Raw genomic sequence first — 24699 nt, 5'->3', positions numbered from 1 at the left:
TTAAAAATGTTGCCATTATGCTGGGTCGCCATTTGATGTCCAGTGTAAATCTCGGTCCTGAATCAAAACCAGTTGAGAGCCACTCCACTACAGGGTGAGAGACGGAGAGAGGGGGAGACAGGTTTGGGGGGCAACTGCCACAGGGGCACAAGAATCTAAGAGAATAGGCTGTTCCTCATTACTACGACTCCCCGTGAAGAACCTGGTGATGGCTCTATTTTCCAACACCCAGGGTCACGGAGGTCACGCCCACCAACAGGGGGTCACATTCTAGAACAAACCTTTCATGCACGCTAACTAAGATGCAAACCAATCAACATGGCCATTGAAGGACCGAACACCTGACCTCTCCAACCTACAGATCCTCACCCAGGGCTCTGACAAAGGCTGTGTCCGGGAGCAAAACTAACAAAAGGCAGCCATCTTAGAATGGACCTGCACACTCCATCGCACCCACACAATCGTTCAATAGGAGCAGTGTTGGCCTCGACTAAATCTGGGCTCAAAGTTGAGCAGTCACATCAAGCATATAGATTTGGCTTGAAAATTGGGGGGGTTACAGTGTGAAGAATTTACATGTTTCCATTGATCAAGGTAAAAATATTGGGGGGATTGTACTTGCTTGTTTTTATTATGGGGGGGGGGTGTTACCTCCCCCCATCCCCCCTGGAATCTACGCATTTGTGTCACATCCAGGAAAAGAAACTTTAATTTAATCTGCAAAAAATTCATTTCAAACTAGCGCACTTCCTGAGGCGCGAACAGACCTGTATGTATGAATGAGTTATGCTGTGCTGTAGTATTTATGCATTAGAGGGTAATACTGAATAAGAGAGACGAAGTGAACCTGGCAATGATGCTAGCTGCATCAAATTCGCCCACCAAAACAAAACTACGCATGACCAGAGCTTGTGTAAATAAGCATTGAATGAATTAAGCATATTAGAATGGATATGCACCAAAAGAAATAGATTTGTAATTGTGTACTTTCATTATCTGTACATTTATTTGTCAGTACACACCCTTCTTAAAGCCAATGAATACAAATGAGTGTGTTTGGTGGCTGGAATATCAGCTCTACCTCTCTCTCTCGATCTCTCTACAACCAGGAAAAAAAAAAACGTGTGGATATTCCAACAGATTTTGGCTGCTTCCTGGGCACACGCAGACAGACCAAATATTTACTCTCCCCTCTTCCGCCCGCCTGCTCAACACAGCAGCATAAAGAGAGAGGGAGAGAGAGATATAGAAAGGAGGAAAGAAAGTTACATTTTTAATCGGCTGATTTTTTCCCTCAGAGAAGGCAAGCTGAATACAAGTACGCTGCCGCCAACACACACTCCTTTTTGTGTCCTTTGGCAAATTCTTTTATTTCACTCTTGCGTGAAGCAGAAAAGAAATGGAGAGAAGAGAAAGAGAGAGAGGAGAGAAGAGGATGGAAGGAAAAGGGAAGAGAAGAGAAGAGAAGAGAAGAGAAGAGAAGAGAAAATGTCCCCACAGAGTTTTTCTCCCTTCCTGGTGAGAGTGCAGGCCCCCACAGAGTCCCTGTGTAATTTCCAGTCCCTCAGAATTCAGGTATTAATAAAGGCCCCATGGGGAACTGCACAAAATATAACCCTACATTTTCAGGCATTATGAAAGGATGCCCCCAGGGGTCTTTGGCTCAAATTTCTGAAATGCAGGCATTGTAAAAAAAGGCACCCCAGGGGAGTCCCCCCGCAATATAAATCTACTGAATTCAAAGCATTTTCGGAGTCCTGGTGGGAGCCATTACTCCCTCTGGAAGCGCTTTTTTCCTTTTTTTCTCTTCTTATTTTTTTCTTTCTTTCTTTTTTTTTTTTTTTTACAAAACATGTGTTGCTGACATGTTGACAGATTGCTCAACGAAGTGTTTAGGTGCATGCACATGCCGAGACTCTACTAAGACAGAGCGCTGCTCTCTCTGCCAGAGTGCCCCAAAACTGGTGCCATCCATATTTTATAAGAGGGGAAAAGGAAAATCTAGGGCTGAAAGAAGGGAAAAACATAAGATAAGCAGAGTCATGTATGTGAGGAAGAAAGAGATAAAGAGAAAAGAACAAGAGACACAGAAAGACAGGGACAGAGAGAGACAAAGAGAGAGAAAAAGAACTTCATCATGAAAAATGAACCCAGTGATGAAAAATGACTTCCAGTGTTCTTTGAAACAACCCTCCTTCGTCTAACCCCCTCCCTCTCTCTCGCTCCTTGCATGCTGTGCCCCCTCCCCTCCCCTCAATCTCTCTCTTATGGAGGCAGGGCTCTTGCTCTCCCTGGAAAACCTGAGTTTACAACCAGCTGTGACTGCATTTGTATCTGTGCCAAAGGCTTAGTGGAGGAATCTTCAGGCCACCCTCTGGGTCTGAGAGAGAGAGAGAGGGAATGGAGGGGGTAAGGGAGGACCAGTACACAAAGCAGCACTCACTTTGAGGGAACACGCATAGTCTGATTTGCAAACACACAGAGACACGCAAATGCACTTGCATATACGCTTCTCTGATAGGTACCGCTAATGCAGACGCAAAGCAGGAGTATCCCTGGAAACATGCAGGGGAAATATTTCGACTCATCCCACGGTTTGTTAAAATAAACAAAATAACCGATAGGCAGTTATATGCTTGCAATAGAAGACTATATTGCAAAATTGGGCACATTTCCCCATAGACTTCAATTGAAAGCCAGAAAAGGTAAGCATGGCCAGAAGGGTGGCACAGGGTGACAGCTGCCACCCCAAAAATGAGCTTTGCCACCCCAACTGCCACCTCAACTCGGGCCCCGCTCGCATACTGGAGACGGTACGCAACGGCTTAACCCATCCGCCTACGCAAATTTTGTCATTTCTGTGCCACTAGCACCACCAAACGGAATTACAAAAAGAATTTTGCAATCATTCTTAAGAGTTTTTTTTTTTTAAAGGTTTCCTGATCATCTGGCATTGGTCAATAAAACAATGTTTTGATAGTGCCACAGAGCCACAGCGTTTACACCCAAAATGGCTTACTTACAGTTGTCTCTGCATATTAAGATTGGATAGGAAACAGTATTTGAAAACTGAAAAATAAACACACTTTAATAACATATCTTTAAGTTAAAAGAGATAAGCTTGTATTTAATCCAGAACATTCCTTTGATATTCAAATTTATGTCTAGACACAATTATTCACAAAATAATCTAAATTAACATCAATAACAACCAGGATGTCAAATATCTAAGTTTGTCCTTCTCCACATGTCACTTTTTCTTCTTTCTCAGCAAAGCTGGATCAAGTTTCAAACTATTCTCCTCTCTCTCTCTCTCTCTCTCTCTCTCTCTCTCTCTCTCAGCTCTCTCTCTGTAGGATGATGGGAGAAGGAAAATGATCTGCAGCTTTAATAAGAGTCTTGGCCTCTCTGGATTCAGCTGCCGCAGTGACGACAGGCAGCAGGAGTTGGGGGGTCTTTGGTTGGCCAGGACTGACATACAGATGGATGGATGGATAGGAGGGTAGAAAGGAGATATATATTCATGCCGTAAAATGCCCAAGGCAAGTGTGGTTGTCGAGAGTCTGGGTGTGTGTTTAATGGAAGAATGAGGGGGGTGAAAGCGGGCTCTCAAGGGACCGAATCACCCAGAGGCCCCGTCACATGCCCCCATTATGGTCCGACTGCCTGCCAGGCGCACAACTCCCCACCCAGCCTGCCTGCAGAGGAGGGGGCACACAGCTGTGTGTGTGTGTGCGTGTGTGTGTGTGAGTGAGCATGTGTATAGAAGTAAATGAGTTTGTGTGTACTGAATGTTACAGATCTAGAAAGAGAGAGAGGGAGAAAGAGGGGTATACGTATGATTACCAGGGGGCATTTTACAGAGCACTTCTGATCTTAAGGGTCAAGTTAAGACCTGATCAGTTAAGTTAGGATTTTTCACAAATTAATTTTACAGAAGCAAATCCGAACTTGATTTAGGATTCTTATCTTATCTTACAAAATCCTATCTTATCTCTAAGTTAGGAAATACTAAACCACTCCATCGAATTTGATAATCAACTCTCATGTCAATTATCAAGCAACCAACAACACGCAAATGGCTGCTGTGAAGTCAAAGCGGAGCACATCAACTGGGTTTTCCAAAAGTGTTTCAACCATCAAACATCGCTTTTCTGCATTTTTATCACTAATAAATGTACCGCCATTCTCACACAGTGCTATAGTTACGACACATAGTATTGTAATGTGACTAACCGTTGGCTTTCAAATACGCTTTCAGTTAGGATGGCAGTGGGGTTATCCTAAAGTTAGAACACTTTTTTAAGATATTTGGCAAGATCGGAAGCTTTTGTAATACTCTTTTTCCTATCTGTGGTTTAGACAAAGCATTTAGGAAATGTTTTTCTGTAGTATCTTTTGTTCTAAATGAGATCCTAAACTGCAATTGCCATGGTTACCAAACAGGTAAGATAAGATTCTAAAGTTAGGATCTTGCTGTAATACGCCCCCAGGCCTGCAGAACTCTTTCGAAAGCTCTGCAGATTTCCTTAGAATTGGAATGCTTGTCATTAACAAAATTTCTTCGGCTCCTTGCATATTCATTATGAAGGCTGATGTAATTTTTTTTTTGATAACCAAATACCTTCTCCTACCCCAGCTTAATATGCAGAGACAACTAGGATGGGATTATATGGTACTCTCACGATTCGGTTTGATATTGAATATGAGGTTCACGATTAAATATAATCTCGACTCAAGATAATATCACTTAAATGACAAAGTATGATACAAAATTGTGTTTATTTTTTTTAATGTTTGAGCAAAATGCACATTATAATTTTTCATTCAAATATAGTTCTTTAATACACAATGTAAATCCTCAAAGTTTAAATAATAATAATAGTTTCTCATATAACGCAAACAAATAAGCCTAAGACACATTATTCAATGAAAGTGGAGTGCAGGATCTCATCTTTGATGGACACATTACATGGAATAAATGTTCTGTTTTAATCTCAAGCACTTTTCAACAAAACGAGGTGATTTTACAGGTATTCCAGTACTTATATGGTAACACTTTAAAATAAGGTTTAATTTGTAAACATTAATTAACAACTTTAGTTAACATGAACTAACAATGAACAATAATTTTTAAGCATTTATTAATCTTAATGTTAATTTCAACATATACTAATAATTTTTTTTAAAAGTTGCATTAGTTAACATTAATGCATTATGAACTAAAGTGAACTAACAATGAACAATTGTATTTTTATTAACTAACATTAACAAAGATTAATAAATGCTGTAACAAATATATTGTAAATTGTTTATTCATGATAACTAATGCATTTACTAATGTTAACAAATGGAACATTATTGTAAAGTGTTACCACTTACATTTTTTAAAGCTAAATTCAAGCACTTTAAGCACTTTGTGTGACCTTGTGCGAATGCTGTAAACAGTGTCGAAAAAAGTGAGAGAGATTAACCGTTCTTTTTTATTTTGTTCTAACTGGTAACCTTTTGGAAAGGAGGCTGTGGAACTTCTGAACCTGAATGAAAAATATATCGTTTTTGCTCAGAACAAACTGAAATGAAAAACATTTTGTTTTTAGTCCCTAAAGTAAGCCATTCATAGGTAAAAAAAAAATCTAAACACTGTGGCTATTTCAAAATATTACTGTTTGAATATTTGCTTAGCCAATGGCTTGAGTTTGGGCTGAGAATATCTGTTTGATTATCTGTTGAAGTGTTTAATAAAACACAATTAACCTGTTGATGCTCATTTATGGGTTTGACTTTACTTTGCTTAAATGAGTTCACATTTACTATATAGTGTGCTGCTCAAAATTTTTCATAATGTTGACAAATTATACATCTTTATAATTTGTCAACATTATTAACTCTTTTTTGACTTGACTGTATAGTAAATGTGAACTAATTTAAGCAAAGTGACATCAGTTCTGGTGGAGGTGGGGCATGCACATCAACAGGTTAAGGGGGCCTGGGTAGCTCAGTGGTAAAGACGCTGGCAACCACCCCTAGAGTTTGCTAGTTCGCTAGTTCAAATCCCAGGGCGTGCTGAGTGACTCCAGCCAGGTCTCCTAAGCAACCAAATTGGCCCAGTTGCTAGGGAGGGTAGAGTCACATGGGGTAACCTCCTCGTGATCGCTATACGTAATGTGGTTCAACTGTTGAGCGTGGTTGCCGCGGTGGATGGGTTCCACACGCGTTATCAACAAGCCACGTGATAAGATGCGCGGGTTGACGATCTCAGATGCGGAGGCAACTGGGATTCGTCCTCCTCCACCTGGACTGAGGCGAATCCCTACGCGACCACGAGGACTTAAAAGCACATTGGGAATTGGGCATTCCAAATTGGGAGAAAAAGGGGGAAAATCCAAAAAAAATAAAAAAATAAAACACAATTAATGGATCATTATTCTTAGTCATTATATTTGCAATTCCTTGATAATTAGCAATTCCTAGAATATTGCAGACTTCACCTTTAAATATTTGCAAATTTGCTAATGCTCGCAGCTACCAATAGATTGCAACAGTCTGGTTCTGGAAGTACAAATCCCATTAATTTTAGGGGAACTGATGTTTAATGATTACTTACTATATAAACCTTTAAAGACAGACATACCATGAGCTCCGAGGTTGTTAATCAATGGTATAAGTTTCTGCTGAAGCTATCAGTCTGCTTAAATAGCAGAATTTGTGGTGAATAACTACACTACCTATGATCCTTGAAGGAGAAGATCCACCAATCAAAGAACCGCGGCAAACAAACTACCATATTTTAACATATTTTACTCTGCTAGCACATGCCTAGCACAGAAAATGTGCACAGAGTCTCTCTGGGCCTGACAATTATGATTACAGTATTTATAAATGCTAAAATAAGCATTTAAACAAAACTAGCAAAAACTAAGAAAATGAAATAACTGAAAGAAGAAAAAGAAACACTGTGAAAGTATTGTAGTTTGGAGCATTTATGAATATGTGGGGGTTTGAATTTAAGCCGTGTCGCATGTCGGAGCCATGGCCTATCGGTTAGCACACTCCGGACTGTAGTGCACATGCAGCCGAGAAAGTCTGAATCCATCTTGTGACATTGACTGACCCCATTCCTTCCTATTCTACCCATCATCTCCTGTCCTCTCTCGACTATACCTATAAATAAAAGTGGCAAAAAAGCCAAAAAAAATGAATATGCCTCCCTCTCATTCGTCTTCCAACCCTTCTGTCTCGGAGCAGTAGCAGAGAGAGTGTGAGCTGTGTAGAGCTATTTCTACTGACTGCAAACCCCCCTCCACTCCCTCCCTCCCATTTCTCTCTGAGTCCGTCTCTCTGGAGCGCTTGCCGTTCCCCTCAGTCTTCTGAAGGCGGGTTAATTAGCACTCGCCTCCTATTTGTATCTGACAGGTGGAGAGCCCGCCCCCCAGCTGATGGACAGCTCTCTCGTTTACCCACACGGCTGCCTGCTTCATTCAACCATTCTCTGGCTTACTCCCGAAGTCTCCTCTCTCTATCAGCCTCTCTCCCTCGCGCTCCTTCGGAAACACACATTCCAACATTCATTTTATATACAGGTGCATAGACATTCAAAATATTTACCACTGTTTTTTTTTTTGTTGTTGTTTTTTAAGACATGGGTCAAAGGATGTCAGAAGAATTTTGATCTAGAGGAACAAGCTAGAAGAGCTCAGCTGCCATGCAGTGGTCAACTCTGTGTGTGTGTGTGTGTGTGTGTGTGTGTGTGTGTGTGTGTGTGTGTGTGTGGGCGGTTTATGAGGAAATTTTTTTAGGTTACAAACTGTTAATTCCAAGGGTATTATGCTATAAATGTGGTTTATGAGGACATTTCTAGTGCCCCCATAATTCAAATCACTTTAAAAAAAAAAAACATACTAAACAATGTTTTATTGAAAATGTAAAAATGCAGAAAGTTTTTTGTGAGGGTTAGGTTTAGGGGTAGGGTTAGGGGATAGAATCTATAGTTCGTACAGTATTAAAATTATGTCTACGTAGAGTCCTCATAAGGATAGCCGCACCAACATGTGTGTGTGTGTGTGTGTGCGTGCGCATCGCCATCGCTGTCCCAATCCCCCCCTCCGCCTCCCCCCGCTGTGCTGCCACATTAGTTTAGAAAGATTATAGGGTAGTCAAAATTGCATTTTACACCAGTAAGCTCTGGTTCACCAATAAGATTTGACAGGTGGCATTCCAAAAATGCCGATATTTAGTATAACAGTAATCTTTGTATCACTCTCTTTCAGCTGTCAGTCTGTTTTGCTCAGTGACTCGTAAAATAGATCGTACTATGGTTTTGCTTGGAACCATTTTTGTTAGCGGAGCAAAAAAAGACAAAATAACTGGCCATATTGTCTAAAATGCAAGTTACTTGATTTTAACTTTGCTTGTAAAACTGTTGTATACAAACATTATCACACTTGCAATTGTGCTGCTCTACTGAATGTCAACAATATAATAATCAGTACAACAGCATGCAACACGTATAGGTTAGCGAGGGTACTAATTGCTGAGAGGACACCTGAACGAGTCTACTGGTCCACATGCTTTGCTGTGAGTCTAAACTGGGCCTCTGTTTTTAACTGAGCCAAACCCAGGGGAATAATGGGCCTTCTGTTCCAGACAACGAAGGGAGGGTCAGCAGTACAACGCCACAGGGGACAGAGAAAGGAGACGAGAGAGAGAGACAGAGAGAGAGAGAGAGAAAGAGGAAGAGAGGTGAGTGTTGTTAACAGCCAGGGCCCAACCTTGGCCGGTTGCAGGGCAGTGGAGCGGAGCAGCACTGTGAATGTTCTCCATTTGATCTGAGTTTTTTTTTTCCAAGCGCTCCTTAGGGAACCAGTGTTCCAGATTCCTCCACTAGTAGAGCCTCCCATCAGAATCAGCTCACAGCACAACACTCACACACACATTTCATACACACTTTCACATATTTGTGCACACAAACACTAATTTACACTCATGACCCAATAGATTCACACACACACATAGACTAGACAATATAATGGCGTCTTACGACCAGCAAGTGTGTGGTATCTTTCTTACACAGACGCACTTACTTATACAAACTGCATTGTGCCAGTTGCGACATCAATAGGTAAACAGAAACAATATAGGGTCATGTAGAAAAGTGTGGCCCCAGATATTAGGAGAATAAGTGTAGACTAAGAGTATGATGGTTGCTCCATTCCTTTATATAACATACAAATGAAACAAAGATTCATGCAATGCAAACAAACAAACGTATGTTGAAATCTAATCTTCCTGCACCTCTTTCAAATCATGCACATCAACACGTTCTTAAAAAAAATAAATCTTAAAGGGAGAAAAAAAAAATTGAGGAAAATCAAACAATTAAAATTCTACTATTATAGAATATCAAATATAGTGCTATGGTGCAGGTTTGACAGCATATTTGATTTACATTAAGTGCTGCAAAGGAGGTGAATATTATCAGTGAATGACGACCTACAATTCATTCTCTTTGAACAAAGTGATCGTATGACTTCAAAAGACTTGGAATATAGTCATATGGACTACTTTTGTGGTCTTTTTATTGTTTTGTTTTTTTGTGTGTGTGCTTGAGAGACAGTCACTATTAACTACATGTAAGAGTTGTTTTAAAATTCTCAGTTGGTGTTAATAGAAACATAACTGCATACGGGTTTCAAAAGACATGAGGGTGAGTAACTAATGACATAATTACAATTCTGGCATTAGCACTTCCTCTAAAGTGCTATAGAGTGAGATATACAGTAGAATTGAGTTCATTGTTCAGCTGAAAACAGAGCCAAAGACATTTGGAGGGACAGAAAGGCAGACATTTCTGGTCTCCAATATCATCTCCTGTGGAGCTCATATGACCAGCGATCAATGGCGGCAAGGGAAAAAAGAAAAAGGGGAGGATGGAGGGACAGACGGGTAAAGACAATGACAGCAGAGACTGGTAGCAACTATTTTAGAGGTTATATTATTGTCGAAGCAAGAGGACAGTGTGCGCACATCAGTTAAGTGCACAACAGCACAAACAGATGATGGGATTCCAGGTGTAATTCTATAGCCACAATGAATTCTCTTCTGTTAAGGGAATAGAAATTTCATTTTTCGTGGCATGGCGTGGCGTGTCTTGAAATGAGAGAGAATATTCCTGCTCTGACGGGGCATGCGGTCATAATAATAACTGTAAATTGATAGAGTGGCTTTATGAGCCTTCTGCTGGTGTGCTGATATTGGCCAGGCTCTCCTCGGGGCCATGGGAACCATCCACTGCTCTCCACAACATGGCCTCCCTCTCTCTCTCACACACACACATACACACACACACACACACACACACACACACACACGGATACACACAGAAAATGGCATGCATTTGTCCCTTATCTGATGAAGTCACCACCAACATGTTACACTCTCCCCCACTAGACCAGCTCCAATAAGTGTCAAAAACTTTGACAAAAGAAGTATTCAACAGTGAGCTTTTAAATGTACTGCTTTATTTTATTTAAAAAATATTTAATTTAATTGTTTAATTGTTTTTATTAATACATTTTAATAGTAATAATAATAAATACATTATTATTATCATTATTATTACTATTGCTATTTTATTAAATAAAATATTTCCTCTTTCTCTAGCTCGCGCAACCCTGGGGATGCTGCATTTTACCATTTAATTTCACTTTCTTTTTCCCCTCCAATATGCAGTTCTCTGATGACTCTGGAGCGGAAATCGCCTCTAAAATATAGGGCCAAAATTTCATTATTTGTAAGCAGCCAAGGCTTTTACACTGTATTTTGTCCTTTCAGAAACAAGTGTGATCTGCTATGATGAGGGCCACTGGCATCATATTTGAGACTGTTTATACAGAACATTTTATACAACTGAAAAAAATTCAGAGAGATTATTCATAAAATATACTGCATGAGACTGCAGTGGAATTCTGTGCTCTTTGTCTCTATGTCTTTCTACCTCTCCCCCTCTTCTCCTCAGTTTTTATGCTCGTTAAGGAGAGGCCCTTGATTAATCTGCTAGGAAGCAGATGCCCCTGCAGAGCCGCTTTCAGCGTTTCATTAATTACCGCTATTGTAATAACGGCTATTGTGTGTGTGTACTGCATGTTAGCTTTAAAACACCACTCTCCTGAGGGAGTATACTTACTCCAGAACAGCCAACGGCCTCAGAGTAACCCTACTGCCTGCAGAACTATACCAACTGCTGCCTCCAGCAGAATATTATTTTCCTCAGAAATAAGATGAGAAATTTAAGGTGAAGTCTGTAATTTTTTTTTCAATGTTAAAGTATAATTATTATTATTATATCTGACCTGTATAGGCAACTACAAATAAGCCATTCATATACTGACTACCCTAAAAACTGTTAACAAAATGGCCATGTGCCACTTTTCAAAAACTGCTTCAGGAGCAGCCTGACACAGCAACACTGGTTCAACCAATAACGTGAGTTTGGGCGGGACTGTCTGTTTCAAACAAACAGGTAGGACATACAGGTAGAAACTCCCAATGCTGCCATGTTGGGCTGATAAAAAACAAACAGAGCAATGTTTTGAATGTACCACAGTGAAGAGCCACAGTTTTTAACACTCTTCAGAGGAAAGTCAAAATATGAATGGCTTATTTACAGTTGTCTATCCACATTAAACTGTGATAGAAGAAAAAATGATAACACTGAAAAAAAAATCATAATACACTTTAAAATATACACCTTTAAAGACAGTGGAAGACTGAAACACACATACACAAACCTGCTGGGCAGTGGTTGGTGCGGTGCTCGGTCAGGTCTGCCAGGCACTCAAAGTCTTGTTGGCAGTTGTCACAGGTGAAGATGGAGTCATCATCTAGATCCTCCTCTCCCACCCTCTCATCATGACTCGTCACACTCTGTTCTCCGTCCTCTCCAGTTGTCCTGCTTTCTTTTCGATCGGAGTCTCGCTCCAATACAGCAGTATCTACACACACACACACACACACACACACACACGCACGCACACCACAGACAGAAAGGAGCAAGATATGAGAACAAGGGATTGCTATTGACAGCTGTATCAAACCACAAAAATTATTTCAAGCCTGTTACATGTTGTACTTTATATGTGCTGATGATAGCTCCTTAAATCAGTTTACAAAAATTACAACCCGGTGTTATCAAACAACTACAAATCCATTGGAGTTCTTTGCTGTAAAATGACCTAAACATTTTTACATTTCTCATTCTATCAGGATAAATTCCAACTTCACATGTCTAGATTCAGTAAAAACTGCATTAAAGCTCCTGTGAGCCGCTAGACTAAAGTATAAGAGAGGGGCAGAGGCTTCGAGTGCCGCTTGAGTGTGAGCCACCCAGTCGCTTGTGGCACACGGTAAAGGACCAGTGGTGAAATCTGCCACTGCAATCCTCCTTCCGCCATTGTGGCTCCATTTTCACACCTTATTATCACATTTTAGGCTTTACACTGAAAGAGCTACACATGAGACTGGAGAAAAAGGGAGGAGAGAGCAAGATTGAGTGAGAGAGAGAGAGAGAGAGAGAGACAGAGGAAGCAAGACAAGAAGACGTACAAAACGCAGGGTGCTGAGAGACCTCAACCTGGAGACACTGATGAGATTGAGAAATAAAAAATAAAAATAAAATAAAAAAATCGAACAGAGAGACCAGACAAAGTGAAGAAACAAAGTCAACAAGGCAAACAGAGGAGGAGAGAACAAGAGCAAAGGAATGGAGGAAACGTGAGGGGCAGAGAGAGCAGAAAAAAAGGTGGGAGGAAGTAAGGGGCCAGAGGGTGGGCTGTTCACCGGCTCCCGCGGGCTTAACATCCTGTCTAATCATCCTGGACTTGTGCAATCAGAGTGAAGCAGGAGGTGGCCATTCCTGCGCTCCACACATTCTGATCAGCTCTAATTTGGCCAGGCTTGCCGCTGCATTACACCGCTCTGCAGCAGGCGACGTTAATGGGGCCTGCGGATCGAAGCCCGGCCGGAGGAGAGCCAAGGCCTCGCTTTGGGCCCCAGCCCAGTCAGGACTGCAGGTGGGGATGGATGGGCATAGAGCTAGAGGTTTGTCTATATGCGTGGGGTTTGGCAGGTATCTGGAGGGGCATTTGAATGAAGCGTTGAGGTGCTCTAGTTTATTTCACCCCCACCAGAGCAGAGAGTAGAGAGGTGGGGGTGAAGGTGGGGGCATCATGGTGGTTTGGAGGGTAGTGTGGGCTGGGCTGGGGGTAGGAGGGGTATGGCCATCTGTCCAGTGGTGAGAACACCGTCTGGACAGGGAGGAAAATGGCCCCTAACTGACACTACACTGATAGAGCCCTGAGCAGTGGTTACTCACATACACACACATGCAAACACACAAAAGATGCATTAACTACACTATTTCATCCATGAGAGCTTCTAATCTCTGGGAAAATGGATGGTGGCAGTAACCCTCATACACTCCCTACCTCTCCTCACTCAATCACACACACACATACACACCCTGATTCCCCCAGGTACCCTTATGCCAGAGGTACAGGCACTGCCAACCAAGGCACATGCCAGCACAACCTGCTACTATGGCAACGAGGGAGGAGCAGGAAGGGACCTTTCTCTACCCCACTCTTCTGCACTCCTCTCTCCATCCCTTCATCTCTCCAGTCGTAAGTGGATCTGGCATGCAGAAGGAGATGGAAACAAGGACTAAAGTTCCCGATGAACCCCTTTACGCCATAGTGATTACATAGTGATGCACAAAACTACATATTTTCAAAACTGACTAGTTGGTGGGCTGCCTTAATGACCAGGCAACTCATCAGACTTGAGAAAGCCCAATATAATTAGGCTGGTTTTGGGTTCATCTGACCCCGATTAGACGTATTTCTTGCATTCAAAAACAGCTAGATTGAGAGCAACGAAATGGAACAGAATGCAGGTGTCTAGGTGTCAAAAGTTGGACTATTTTTAAACTTAACATAACGTCATTAAAAATGCAACACTTGTAGCAGAATGCTCAAAAACAGTGCAAGATGTGACGCAACAGCCAAAGATGTCTGTCTTTATTAGGCTCTGTTTCCGGGTCACCTGAGAATGATTTGATGCATTTCAAATGGGGCGTTTACATAAGATGCATTCTTGTATTCAAAAACAGCTAGACAGAGCACAACGAAATGGAACAGAACACAGGTGTCTCGAGACAAGTTTTTAAAGTTGGACTATTTTAAACTTAACATGCAGTCTTAAAAACGCAATACTTGTGGCGAAATGCTCAAAAACAGCGCAAGATGCAACGTAGTGGCTAAAGATATACGTCTGAATGTGTAAGGCTAAGGTGGCCATACTTTAAAGATGATACATTTAAAGACACAACTTGTCTAAAAGAGTTTTACAACGTAAACCATCTGACAGCTAAAGAATGCAAATTAAATCATAATCAAATATTACAATTAAAAATAATTATAAATAAGAAAAAATCCAGATCAACCTCACTAATCGAATCGGTTGTTGGGTCATCGCGATCCAACCCTGCTATTTAACTTCTCCATCCTTCTTGCTCTTTCCATATTCCTGTTTTTGTATCTTCCTTTCATTACTGCTCCTCTCTCACCCTCCTTTTCGATAAGCAAGGGAGGGAAGTCTCTAGAGGGGGCCCTCTAGAGCACACTCCATTAGAGTGCAGGGCCACCATCATTACAGGGCTCCATTTCTCTCTCTGCAGTGGAAGATTGATTCACACGCATCACGCACCTCTGCTGCAGTCTTTCTACCTCCGGCTGCGGCATTGACAAACACACACATGCGCACAAACGCACACAAACACGCCGTGCATGTAGTGTGAGGGGAGACTGATGGACCTTGGGTGGGGCGCAGGTGGAGGTGAGGTGGCTTGAACATTTCGAAATATTCAATGATTCAGGTGAACCCCCTCATAAAGGTCTGGGAGATTGTTTTATTTTGTGCGTTTAACCGTAAAAATGCTTAATGCAGGCACACAGACTAGCGCAAGGCCTGCAGAAGTGAGTTAAGGTCAAGGCAAACAAGGCTTAGCGGAATCGTTTTGCAGCGGCACGCTGTGTTTTTAAACACAGACTGACTGTGGCACGGTCAAGCTCGATGAAATCCAGGCTGCGGAGAGTGCCGTCCAAAGAGACTAATGATTTTAAAGAAAGTCATTCAAAAGAACAGGCTCTTTTTATGCTCTCTGATATATTCTTAGCGCTCATATATTTCTCTGCTCCGCGCCGTAGGCTGCTAACATATATCTCTTGCGAGTGCTGCTCCTGACAGAGACCGTGCAGCTATTTTCGTTTCATTTCTGTAATAGCTGTCGAGCTAGCATTGCGTCAAGTGCAATTCTAAGGTAACTGGGCTGCTATCTGTGTTGTTAATGTAGTAGAAATATGTTAGCGACATAAAACAGTGTTTAATATTTTTGTAATGTCCTGCTTCAGGTGGGCTCTTTTGGCTGGAATGAGTGTGGGGGGCTGTTTTGCCTCTTCAGTGTCCTTTTGCGACACAAGAGGTGGAGGACACATACACACACTGGTGTAGCTCACAACCAGGTCTAGACTCCCTCTACTGTGAGAGGGCTAGGTGAGGAACAAGCCAAAGACACAGAATGTGCATGTGATTGGTGAGGGTTAGTGGAAAACGGTGTGGCAAATTTGATTGAAAGCTACATTTATCAGAGTAGAAGTGATCCACTGCAGTATTTTAGAATAATGACCTTCAGATATTATGACAAAGACTGTCAAACACACATACACTGCATTTTTGTAATCCCAGGTGGTAAAGTCTTTCACCACACCTCTGTTCATGTCGAGAGAATGTGGGAGAGAGTATTTTATCAGTACTTTTAGTTAGGGTGTGTGCTGTCCTCTCTGTTGTGGAGGAGCAACGTGTTAATGAGTGTTTGGGGGTCCTCAGCAATGGATGTGCCACCTCAGCTTGGCCTCTGCCAGCTGCAGCCCCTGGCCAACTGCAGAGTGACAGCCAGTCCCAGCACAAAAAGCTTGCACACATTTACTCACCATATACATATAAACATTTCAGATACATCATATATAAACATTATACTCAACACAAAAGTATCACAAACAAATATACCATTCTCCCTCTCTCTTGCAAAAAATGTGTTCCCTTTCAATTATCAATTTCTTTCTTTCAATTAGTGGCAAAAAGCCCAAAAACAAATAAAATAAAATAAAATCAGCTGTAAACATTTCAAATTGACGATATATTAATATACATTTTTAACAGAATAATTCAATGGTGCTTGTGAGTTGCAGTCATTAAATATAGTCTCAGGAGTCTGCATCCATTCTAAGTTCCTCTAGAACTTTGGGAAGCTCAGACCTATGACATTTTTAAAGCTCAACTCAAGACATACTTTTTTAAACTATCATTTGCTTGCTGATGTTTATTTCTATTTATTTATTTATTTTTATTGTGCTATGTACTTCTTATTTTGTGTACAGCGCTTTGAGAAGCTGCTTTTAAAGGTGCTCTATAAAATAAAGTTTATTATTATTATAAAAGTGGTACATTAGATACCATATTATAATGCAAAAGAAAAAAACATTAAACACAGCTTGGCCATTTTTAAAAAGCATATGGACTTCTGATGCATTCTAACTTGATGCTCTGATTTGAATACAGTTATACATTATATAAATGAAATGTTTTCTTTTATGGTTTTGTATAATATTCATAGTAGTATTAATAGCCCTTTCTTACTCTTTATATTACATAAGGTTGTGTTTGTTTTACATAAAGATGAGCCACAGGTCGTGTGTGTGTGTGTGTGTGTGTGTGTGTGTGTGTGTGTGTAAGTGGTGGCAGTGGCTGGTGGGGGGGGGGGTATTCTACAATCGCCAAGATACCAAACCCACCCTCACCCCAATACACACACTTTCTCTCTCAGGAAAGACAAACAGCCATGTTTGTGTGGGGTAATTAGATGAGGAGAAGTGAATTAGCAGAATCCACAGAGCAGTCATGTTGCCGAGCATAGCCCCGCCTTACAGGGACCTGCTAATTACCCCTCGTTAGGTTGATATGTATTTTTTTATAAAGTGTGGAGCAGCCTCCATCATGAGAAAGCGGGAAATAATTAGCGTCGGTGTGATGCTGCCCTTAATGGACACCACAAGGCACCCTCCACACTGAGGTAAGGAACGGCGAAAGTGACAAAGGATCAAAACAATGCATTAGTGCCAAGAAGAGTCCATAGGTCCACCTTCACAAAAGAGATGTCGTCTTTGTATTTGCGCATAATGATCAATAAAGTTACAGTTGAAGTCAGAAGTTTACATACAACTTAGCCAAATACATTTAAACTCAGTTTTTCACAATTCCTGACATTTAATTGTAGAAAACATTCCCTGTCTTAGGTCAGTTAGGATTACTACTTTATTTTAAGAATGTGAAATGTCAGAATAATAGTAGAGAGAATTATTTACTTCAGCTTTTATTTAATTCATCACATTTTACATCAGAAGTTTACATTTACACTTTATTAGTATTATTGGTAGCATTGCCTTTAAATTGTTTAACTTGGGTCAAACATTTTGGGTAGCCTTCCACAAGCTTCTCACAAGAAGTTGCAGGAATTTTGGCCCATTCCTCCAGACAGAACTGGTGTAACTGAGTCAGGTTTGTAAGCCTCCTTGCTCGCACACTCTTTTTCAGTACTGCCCACACATTTTCTATTGGATTGAGGTCAGGGCATTGTGATGGTCACTCCAATACATTGACTTTGTTGTCCTTAAGCTATTTTGCCACAACTTTGGAGGTATGCTTGGGGTCATTGTCCATTTGGAAGACCCATTTGTGACTGAGCTTTAACTTCCTGGCTGATGTCTTAAGATGTTGCTTCAATATATCCACATAATTTTCCTTCCTCATGATGCCATCTATTTTGTGAAGTGCACCAGTCCCTCCTGCAGCAAAGCACCCCACAACATGATGCTGCCAACCCCATGCTTCACGGTTGGGATGGTGTTCTTCGGCTTGCAAGCCTCACCCTTTTTCCTCCAAAAATAACAATGGACCTTGGGCCTGAGTAGCTCAGCAAGTAAAGATGCTGACTACCACACCTGGAGTTGCAAGTTCAAATCCAGGGCGTGCTGAGTGACTCCAGCCAAGTCTCCTAAGCAACCAAATTGACCAAAGGGAGGGTAGAGTCACATGGGGTAACCTCCTCATAGTCGCTATAATGTGGTTCGCTCTCGGTGGGGCACGTGGCGAGTTGTGCATGGATGCCGCGGAGAATAATGTGAAGCCTGCACACGTGCTATGTCTCTGCAGTAATGCGCTCAACAAGCCATGTGATAAGATGCGTGGATTGACGGTCTCAGATGCGGAAGCAACTGAGATTCGTCCTCCGCCACCCGGATTGAGGCAAGTCACTATGCCACCATGAGGACCTAGAGCGCATTGGGAATTGGGCATTCCAAATTGGGGAGAAAAAGGGGAGGGAAAAAAAAAAACAACGATGGTCATTATGGCCAAACAGTTCAATTTTTGTTTCATCAGACCAGAGGACATAAGGCGGTTTTGGAGCAGTGGCTTTATATATATATATATATATATATATATATATATATATATATATATATATATATAAGAGATTGCATTAAATAATGCAAAAAAAAGCTTTCCATTTTGCATTGTGGGTTTCGATTCGTGAAGACGCAACTCAGCTAAAAAGTTCTGAGACTCTGGCTTGGGCTCTCTTTACGACCAGAACCCTTTAAACTCCATTTCCCTTTCCGACACTGTATCTGCCCTTAGCTATGCAGTGCAGTGTGTGTGTATATGTGTGTGTGTGTGTGTGTGTGTGTGTGTGTGTGTGTGTGTGTGTGTGTGTGTGTATATCTGAGTGCAGTTTCAGGTAGAGTGGCCCCAAGAAATATTTCAACACGTTTGGACACTCAAGTATTAATTAAAATGTTTGAACGCTGTTGCATTAGATAACAAAATATCAAACCAAGTGAAATCTGCAAACAAATTATGTTTTTCTCACAACTAACTTCACTTTTCTGTCCCATTTTTGCCATTATTTTTACCCAACTAGTCTAAATGTAATTTTTAGGGGATGTTTGAAGTTAGTTCCCCTCAAGTTCCCATTTGTGCTACATCTTTGAAACAAATGCCATTTGGTTTGATATTTTGTAATATAATACAAGATATGTATACATTTTTTAGTGTGGCTTATGCAAGTTCCAACAAGTACTAAAAGGGGAAATCCATGTATGTGGTCATACTCACATCAACCAATGGAGAAAGAAAAAAAATCAAGAGAAACAAAGAGAGATGGAGAGGATGAGCAATCCAAAGGTATGTTTTGCACAGTTAACAAGATGTAAGAGTAAGCGTGGTTTGGGGATAAGAGCAAACACACACACACACACACACACACACACTAGTACACTACTATACCCCAACAAAAGAACCAGCCACACTTTGCTGTACTGGAAAAATATCAGCTCCAACTTCAACAAGACATCAGTTCCTTTTTGTTCCTATAAAAACATCTAAAGCACAAGGCTGTCTTTCAACTGCACCACAAATACAGTACACACACACGGACACATACTCAAAGCAGACGTGGCCAAATGTAAACCAGATCAAGGCTGCATTAGTCAGAGAGACCAAAGGAATTGCAGTGCTGCTCTGAGCTCGATTAGGGATGTCTGATCTCATCACATGAACACAACCTACCTGTCAAAGTCCATCGCTCATCTTGTCCCTGAAAACTGGTACAGACACAATCTCTGATAGGAAACATTAATGATGTTAGAACACCGCAAGACACAAGTGAGAGCTTAACTGTTAAAGGCCAGGTATCCTTCACTTTTGTGCATTCCTGATCAGATTGCGCACAGTCGACCACGTTGCCTTTCAAAGTATACTCACCTGACCAGGAATGAAAACAAATGCGTTCGACGCATGCACAATACGACTGCTTTGCGATAATCTTTTAGTACAGTCAACGGCAGGCGCATACGATGCGCACAAGTGAGGACTGTCTGCTTGTCGAGAAAATCTGGGCCACGTGCGGACAATCTGCATGGACTGTGCTGATGCCGAAATTTGCGTCACGCACACAGTACAATAGAAGTATACTTTGGCCTTCAGAACATGGTGCTAGTAACGGCCAAGTCATGGGTTCAATTGTCGTCTTTTGTTATACATATAAAGTCTATAATGTAGTCTTGGTTAGACTTCAGAAATAATAATTACATTTAGATATATAGATATTATATTGGCACTGACCATTAAATAACCCATATCAGTCACCAATTAGCAATAAGGCCACATGTATGGCACATATATATTCACATTGTGCGTATTCCGGGTTGGAGTGGGGCAGGGGCCCCTGATGGCCCAGCGCTTGAGCAGGTGCAGTGCATACACGTGGTCTCTCGGGGGAGCGCAGGGCCTAACATGGTAAACACTGGATCTTTTTAAAGCAAGCGGACCTCTCTCTCTGGCTCCACTGGCCTCTGCTTGCAGTGTTTCCACAATACCACGTGGCCTCCAGGGACCTTCGCTTGCCAGCCACACTGTATTAGCCTCCCTCTCTCCAGAGACTCAGCACCCAACACCCGCACACCCAGACACGGAGAAGAAAGAGAGGGAGATGATGAAAGAGCGCGTCATGGAAGGATGGGAATTAAATCACACAGAACACACAAACAGCCGTACAGATGCTCACCAATGCCATTACCTGTTCCAGTCCGTGGCACGACACTTGTGTGTGCAATACACAAACGTGCATTTGACCCATACATGCGTTGCACTCTGACATGCGCAAATATACGCAAATGGCGACATGCTAATGAATACACACAGAGGCAGACACACACCTCCTCTTTACACATTAAAACTGTTTTCCTGTCACTGCCTTGGGGAAATTAAAAATATATTATGGACCTCCAGAGGTTCATGCAAGGAGATGAAGAAAAATAGAGAGGGACACAAATGAGAGAGCGAGACAGACAGCGAGACACGAACTGGGAGAGAGAGAGAGAGAGAGAGAGAGAGAGAGAGAGAAGACACACAAAAGCATTTGAGGGATAGAGAGATGGATCTCTTGCTTGTACCCTCTTTTCTATACTGTCCACTGCATCATGCAGAAAGAAGGCCATTTTGGGGCTTGATGTAGCCAAAAGTCATCATCATTCCTGTCCTCTTCCTCCTCCCCCTCTCATCCCATCCCCGTCACCAAACGGAGGGCAGGGAGCCGAAGAGCCTTTCACAAAACGCATGGCTGAATCCACCTCAGGTTAGATTCCAGAGGGGACAGAGCATGTACAGGGGCCAGGAGACCGACTGATTTTTCACTCTATATGTGCGCGTGTGTACACAAACACAGGCACTAAATCATATAACAGATCTCACAGATCCACTGGTTCTCCACTGCTGCTTCTGCAGGGCTCAACCATTAGGATAGCCTGAGGGCCCAGGACCACTGAGAGAGTTTCGGCACCAGTTGAAGGAGCAGTCTCTTGCACTATCGGGCCACTGCTGCGTAGTCTATACATCTCACATTTGTTGATTATGTACATGCATTTTTACGGCTTGCCAACTTTAACATTTGGTTTGTACATTCATGTGAAATTTTGAATATTGTTGTAGTTTATTCTGTGGATTTAAGTATGTCACCGAGGTAAAGTTATCCAGCTGGTTCTATGAAAATTGCAAGGAGAGAATAAATTGTAATAGTCTTGAATAAAAATTTAAAAATCATGTTTTGCACCATATGCCATTGTTTTCTGGCAAAAGTGTGCACATAATAGCTATGATGTAATGGAGTTACATTACAGCTTCAGTATAATTTCCAGCTATTACTACAAATTAAATACCTAATTATTATTATTATTATTTTTAAAGTAACGTTAAATTAAAAATGTTAATAATTTTTAAGAAATATATTTTTAAAAAACAAAATAAATAATAAATAATAAAAATATATCTACATTTTTTAATTAATAAATTTTAAATTAGTAATAAAAATTTTACTTATAAAAAAATAGAAAAAAAAAATCTGTGATGGGATTAGTTAAAATGTATGCGGGGCAAGTAAAAATCTTAACTCCAACCGGGACAGCAGAAAAAATCCTCATTGTTGAGTCTTGCTTGGTACCAACTACTGCACATACACTTCTTTCTCCCTCTCTCTTTGGCCTTGACAAAAGTTTAACGTGTGCCGAGTTCGACAGCGTAGGCCATTAAGAGGGTAATAAATAGGCCCGGTTCGGTGCCCTGCTGCCAAATAAAACCAGAACACAACAGCTCCTTTTCTGCGCATTGAATACACAGGTGACCAAAAGCTCACATAATGGGTGAGGTCACAATGACACACCCAGTGTGGGTGAGACTGAGCAGTGCTCTCTAAATTGGCTTTCTTAGGAGGTCCTGTCAGCCCACCAATAGCTGAGGGAGGAAACGAATAAAATAATTCAATTCAAGACTATTACAGTCCCTATCAGCCAGCGCAAGGGGATATGAGCAGCCTTTTTCCACAATGAATCATAGTCGGGGACACACACAGATTGGGTGCTTGTGTGCATGTGTGTGTAGTGTGTACGAGTAAAAACATACTTGATCCTTGCAAATGTGCGTCAGACGATGTCCTATATGTTGACAAAGCAAAGTCTCTAGAGCTATTGTTTCAAAATGTGTGTTTGTGTGTACACATCCAAAAAGCACAGCTCTCTGACAGGAAGCAGGAAAAACAATGCTCAACTTCACAGCTCTGATGGCACTTATAAAAAACAATTCCCCCCTCCCTGCTCCCTCTTTCGAAAATGACAAGCGTCTGCATCTGTCTCTATAAACTCTCCCTCCTCTTCTTCCTTTCCTTCGAACGACTGCACCCCTCCTCCTCCTTCCCTCCATCTCTCCCTCTCTCTCTGAGACTTCAGTGTCAGACCTGGCTCATTTTCTCTCTTTTCTCCTTTCCTTCTCTTCTTCCCCTCTAGGCCAGGGAGGGACGGGTTGTTTTTCTATCTCAGGGAGCATGGGGAGGAGAGAGAAAGAGTCGGAGAGAGGGAAACGGGGGGTGTACCTCCGGCCCGCTCCCCCAGCGGGACAGACCGAAGGGGCCTCAAATCAGGTCCTCAGGGGCCTGCGGGTGGGGAGGCGGGGCTCTAACTCTTTCTTTTAACCTCTCCACCCCTAAACTCCAACCAACCCCCCCCCCCCCCACCACACCACTGCACTCTCTCCAAACTCAGCACACATTTTCCACAGAGGAGAAATAATGAAAAAAAAACAAAAAAAGTAAATTTAATACCAGGAAAAGCCTGCCAGTGTCCTTGTCGAAATCATCTCCCAGGGAATAAAGGGAAGGAAGTTTTTTTTTTAAATAAGAGATGGCGAGCGGCCCCTTGAGCCCCAAACACAGCAGCACAAACAAACACAGGAGAGAGTATGGATAGGGGGAAGGGGGAGAGAGAAAAAGTAAAAGAATAAGTGAGACAAAAAGAAAGAAGAAAAGAAAGACGAGGTGACTTGGAATACAGAAAGCGACCGAGTCCACCTGGAACGGAGGTGGTTTTGGCACGCAGAGGGAAAAAGGTTGATTATCACAAGCAAATGGGGTTACAGCACGGAAGAGAGAAATGAAGAAGAGAGGGATGGAGGGAGGAGTCGAGGAAGGGAGGAAGAGCGCAGGGTTAGCGGGAGCCCAGGGACTCCCCTTCCTGCTGTATCTCACACACGCAGCACTTTGCAGCCACCCAGGACCTCAGTCAGCACCCCTGCAGCATTCCCTCAGGGCCGGTTAGGAGAGGCTCACATCATCCTCTCAGGCCCCCAGGGCCCTTCTCTCATACTACCTTCTCTTTGCTGATCTCACCACCTCTCCCAAGTACCAGTATGGAACATGCATGCATATACGGATACAAACGCTTAGAAATGCATGTATATGAGAACACAAACAAACTCGCACTAACTAAGAACAGGGGGGAAAGGGATCGGGAAAGGAAAGAAGCCGTTATCTAACTCACATCAGACATATTAGCACAACTCCGTAACATCTTGAAGCATACTGTATACTCTGTGCCACGGTTCCAAAAAGGAAATCTTCACATTTTCAACTTGGCGAGTAGCATCGATGCTGCATTTGCTCAGTTTTGGTCTTAAAGTGACAGTTCACCCAAAAATTTAAATTCTCTCATCATTTCCTCATTCCAGATGTGTATGACTTTTTTTCTTGTGCAGAACAAATTATGATATTTAAAATGTTTCAGCTCTGTAGGTCCATATAACGCATGTGAATGGGTGCCAAAATTCTGATGCTCCAAAAACCACAAAGGCATCATAAAAGTAATCCATATGACTCCAGTGTTTAAATCCATATCTTCAGAAGTGATATGATAGGTGTGGGTGAGAAACAGATCAATATTTAAGTCCTTTTTTTGCTATAATTCTTCTCCCTGCACAGTGAGGGGCGATATGCATGAAGAATGTGAATCACCAAAAACAAAAGAAGAAGAATGTGAAAGTTAAAGTTAAAGTGGAGTTTGACTGAGCAGGGAGGAGAATTTATAGTAAAAAAAAAAAAAAAAAAAAAGGACTTACATATTGATTTGTTTCTCACCCAGACCTATCATTTCACAATGCTTCACATTGATTTAACCACTGGAGTCTTATGGATTACTTTTATACTGA

General features: G+C 41.7%; 1 protein-coding gene across 4 annotated transcripts in view; it reads right to left on the bottom strand.

Moving 5' to 3' along the window:
• Window positions 1–24699, bottom strand: part of LOC127417404 (zinc finger protein 423-like) — a 207034-nt gene that overhangs the window by 140881 nt on the left and 41454 nt on the right. For 2 of the 4 annotated variants that reach the window (XM_051657436.1, XM_051657438.1), the window contains exon 3: window positions 11784–11993. In XM_051657436.1, the coding sequence (XP_051513396.1) occupies window positions 11784–11993 (210 nt within the window). The remainder of the gene's footprint in view (window positions 1–11783; window positions 11994–24699) is intronic. The other 2 variants (XM_051657437.1, XM_051657439.1) reach the window with 1 other exon arrangement.

This window comes from Myxocyprinus asiaticus, chromosome 26, assembly GCF_019703515.2.
Source record: "Myxocyprinus asiaticus isolate MX2 ecotype Aquarium Trade chromosome 26, UBuf_Myxa_2, whole genome shotgun sequence".
In the NCBI taxonomy this organism is placed as follows: Eukaryota; Metazoa; Chordata; class Actinopteri; order Cypriniformes; family Catostomidae; genus Myxocyprinus; species Myxocyprinus asiaticus.
Note: the sequence above shows the minus strand (reverse complement) of the source record. Positions and strands in the feature narration are given on the sequence as shown.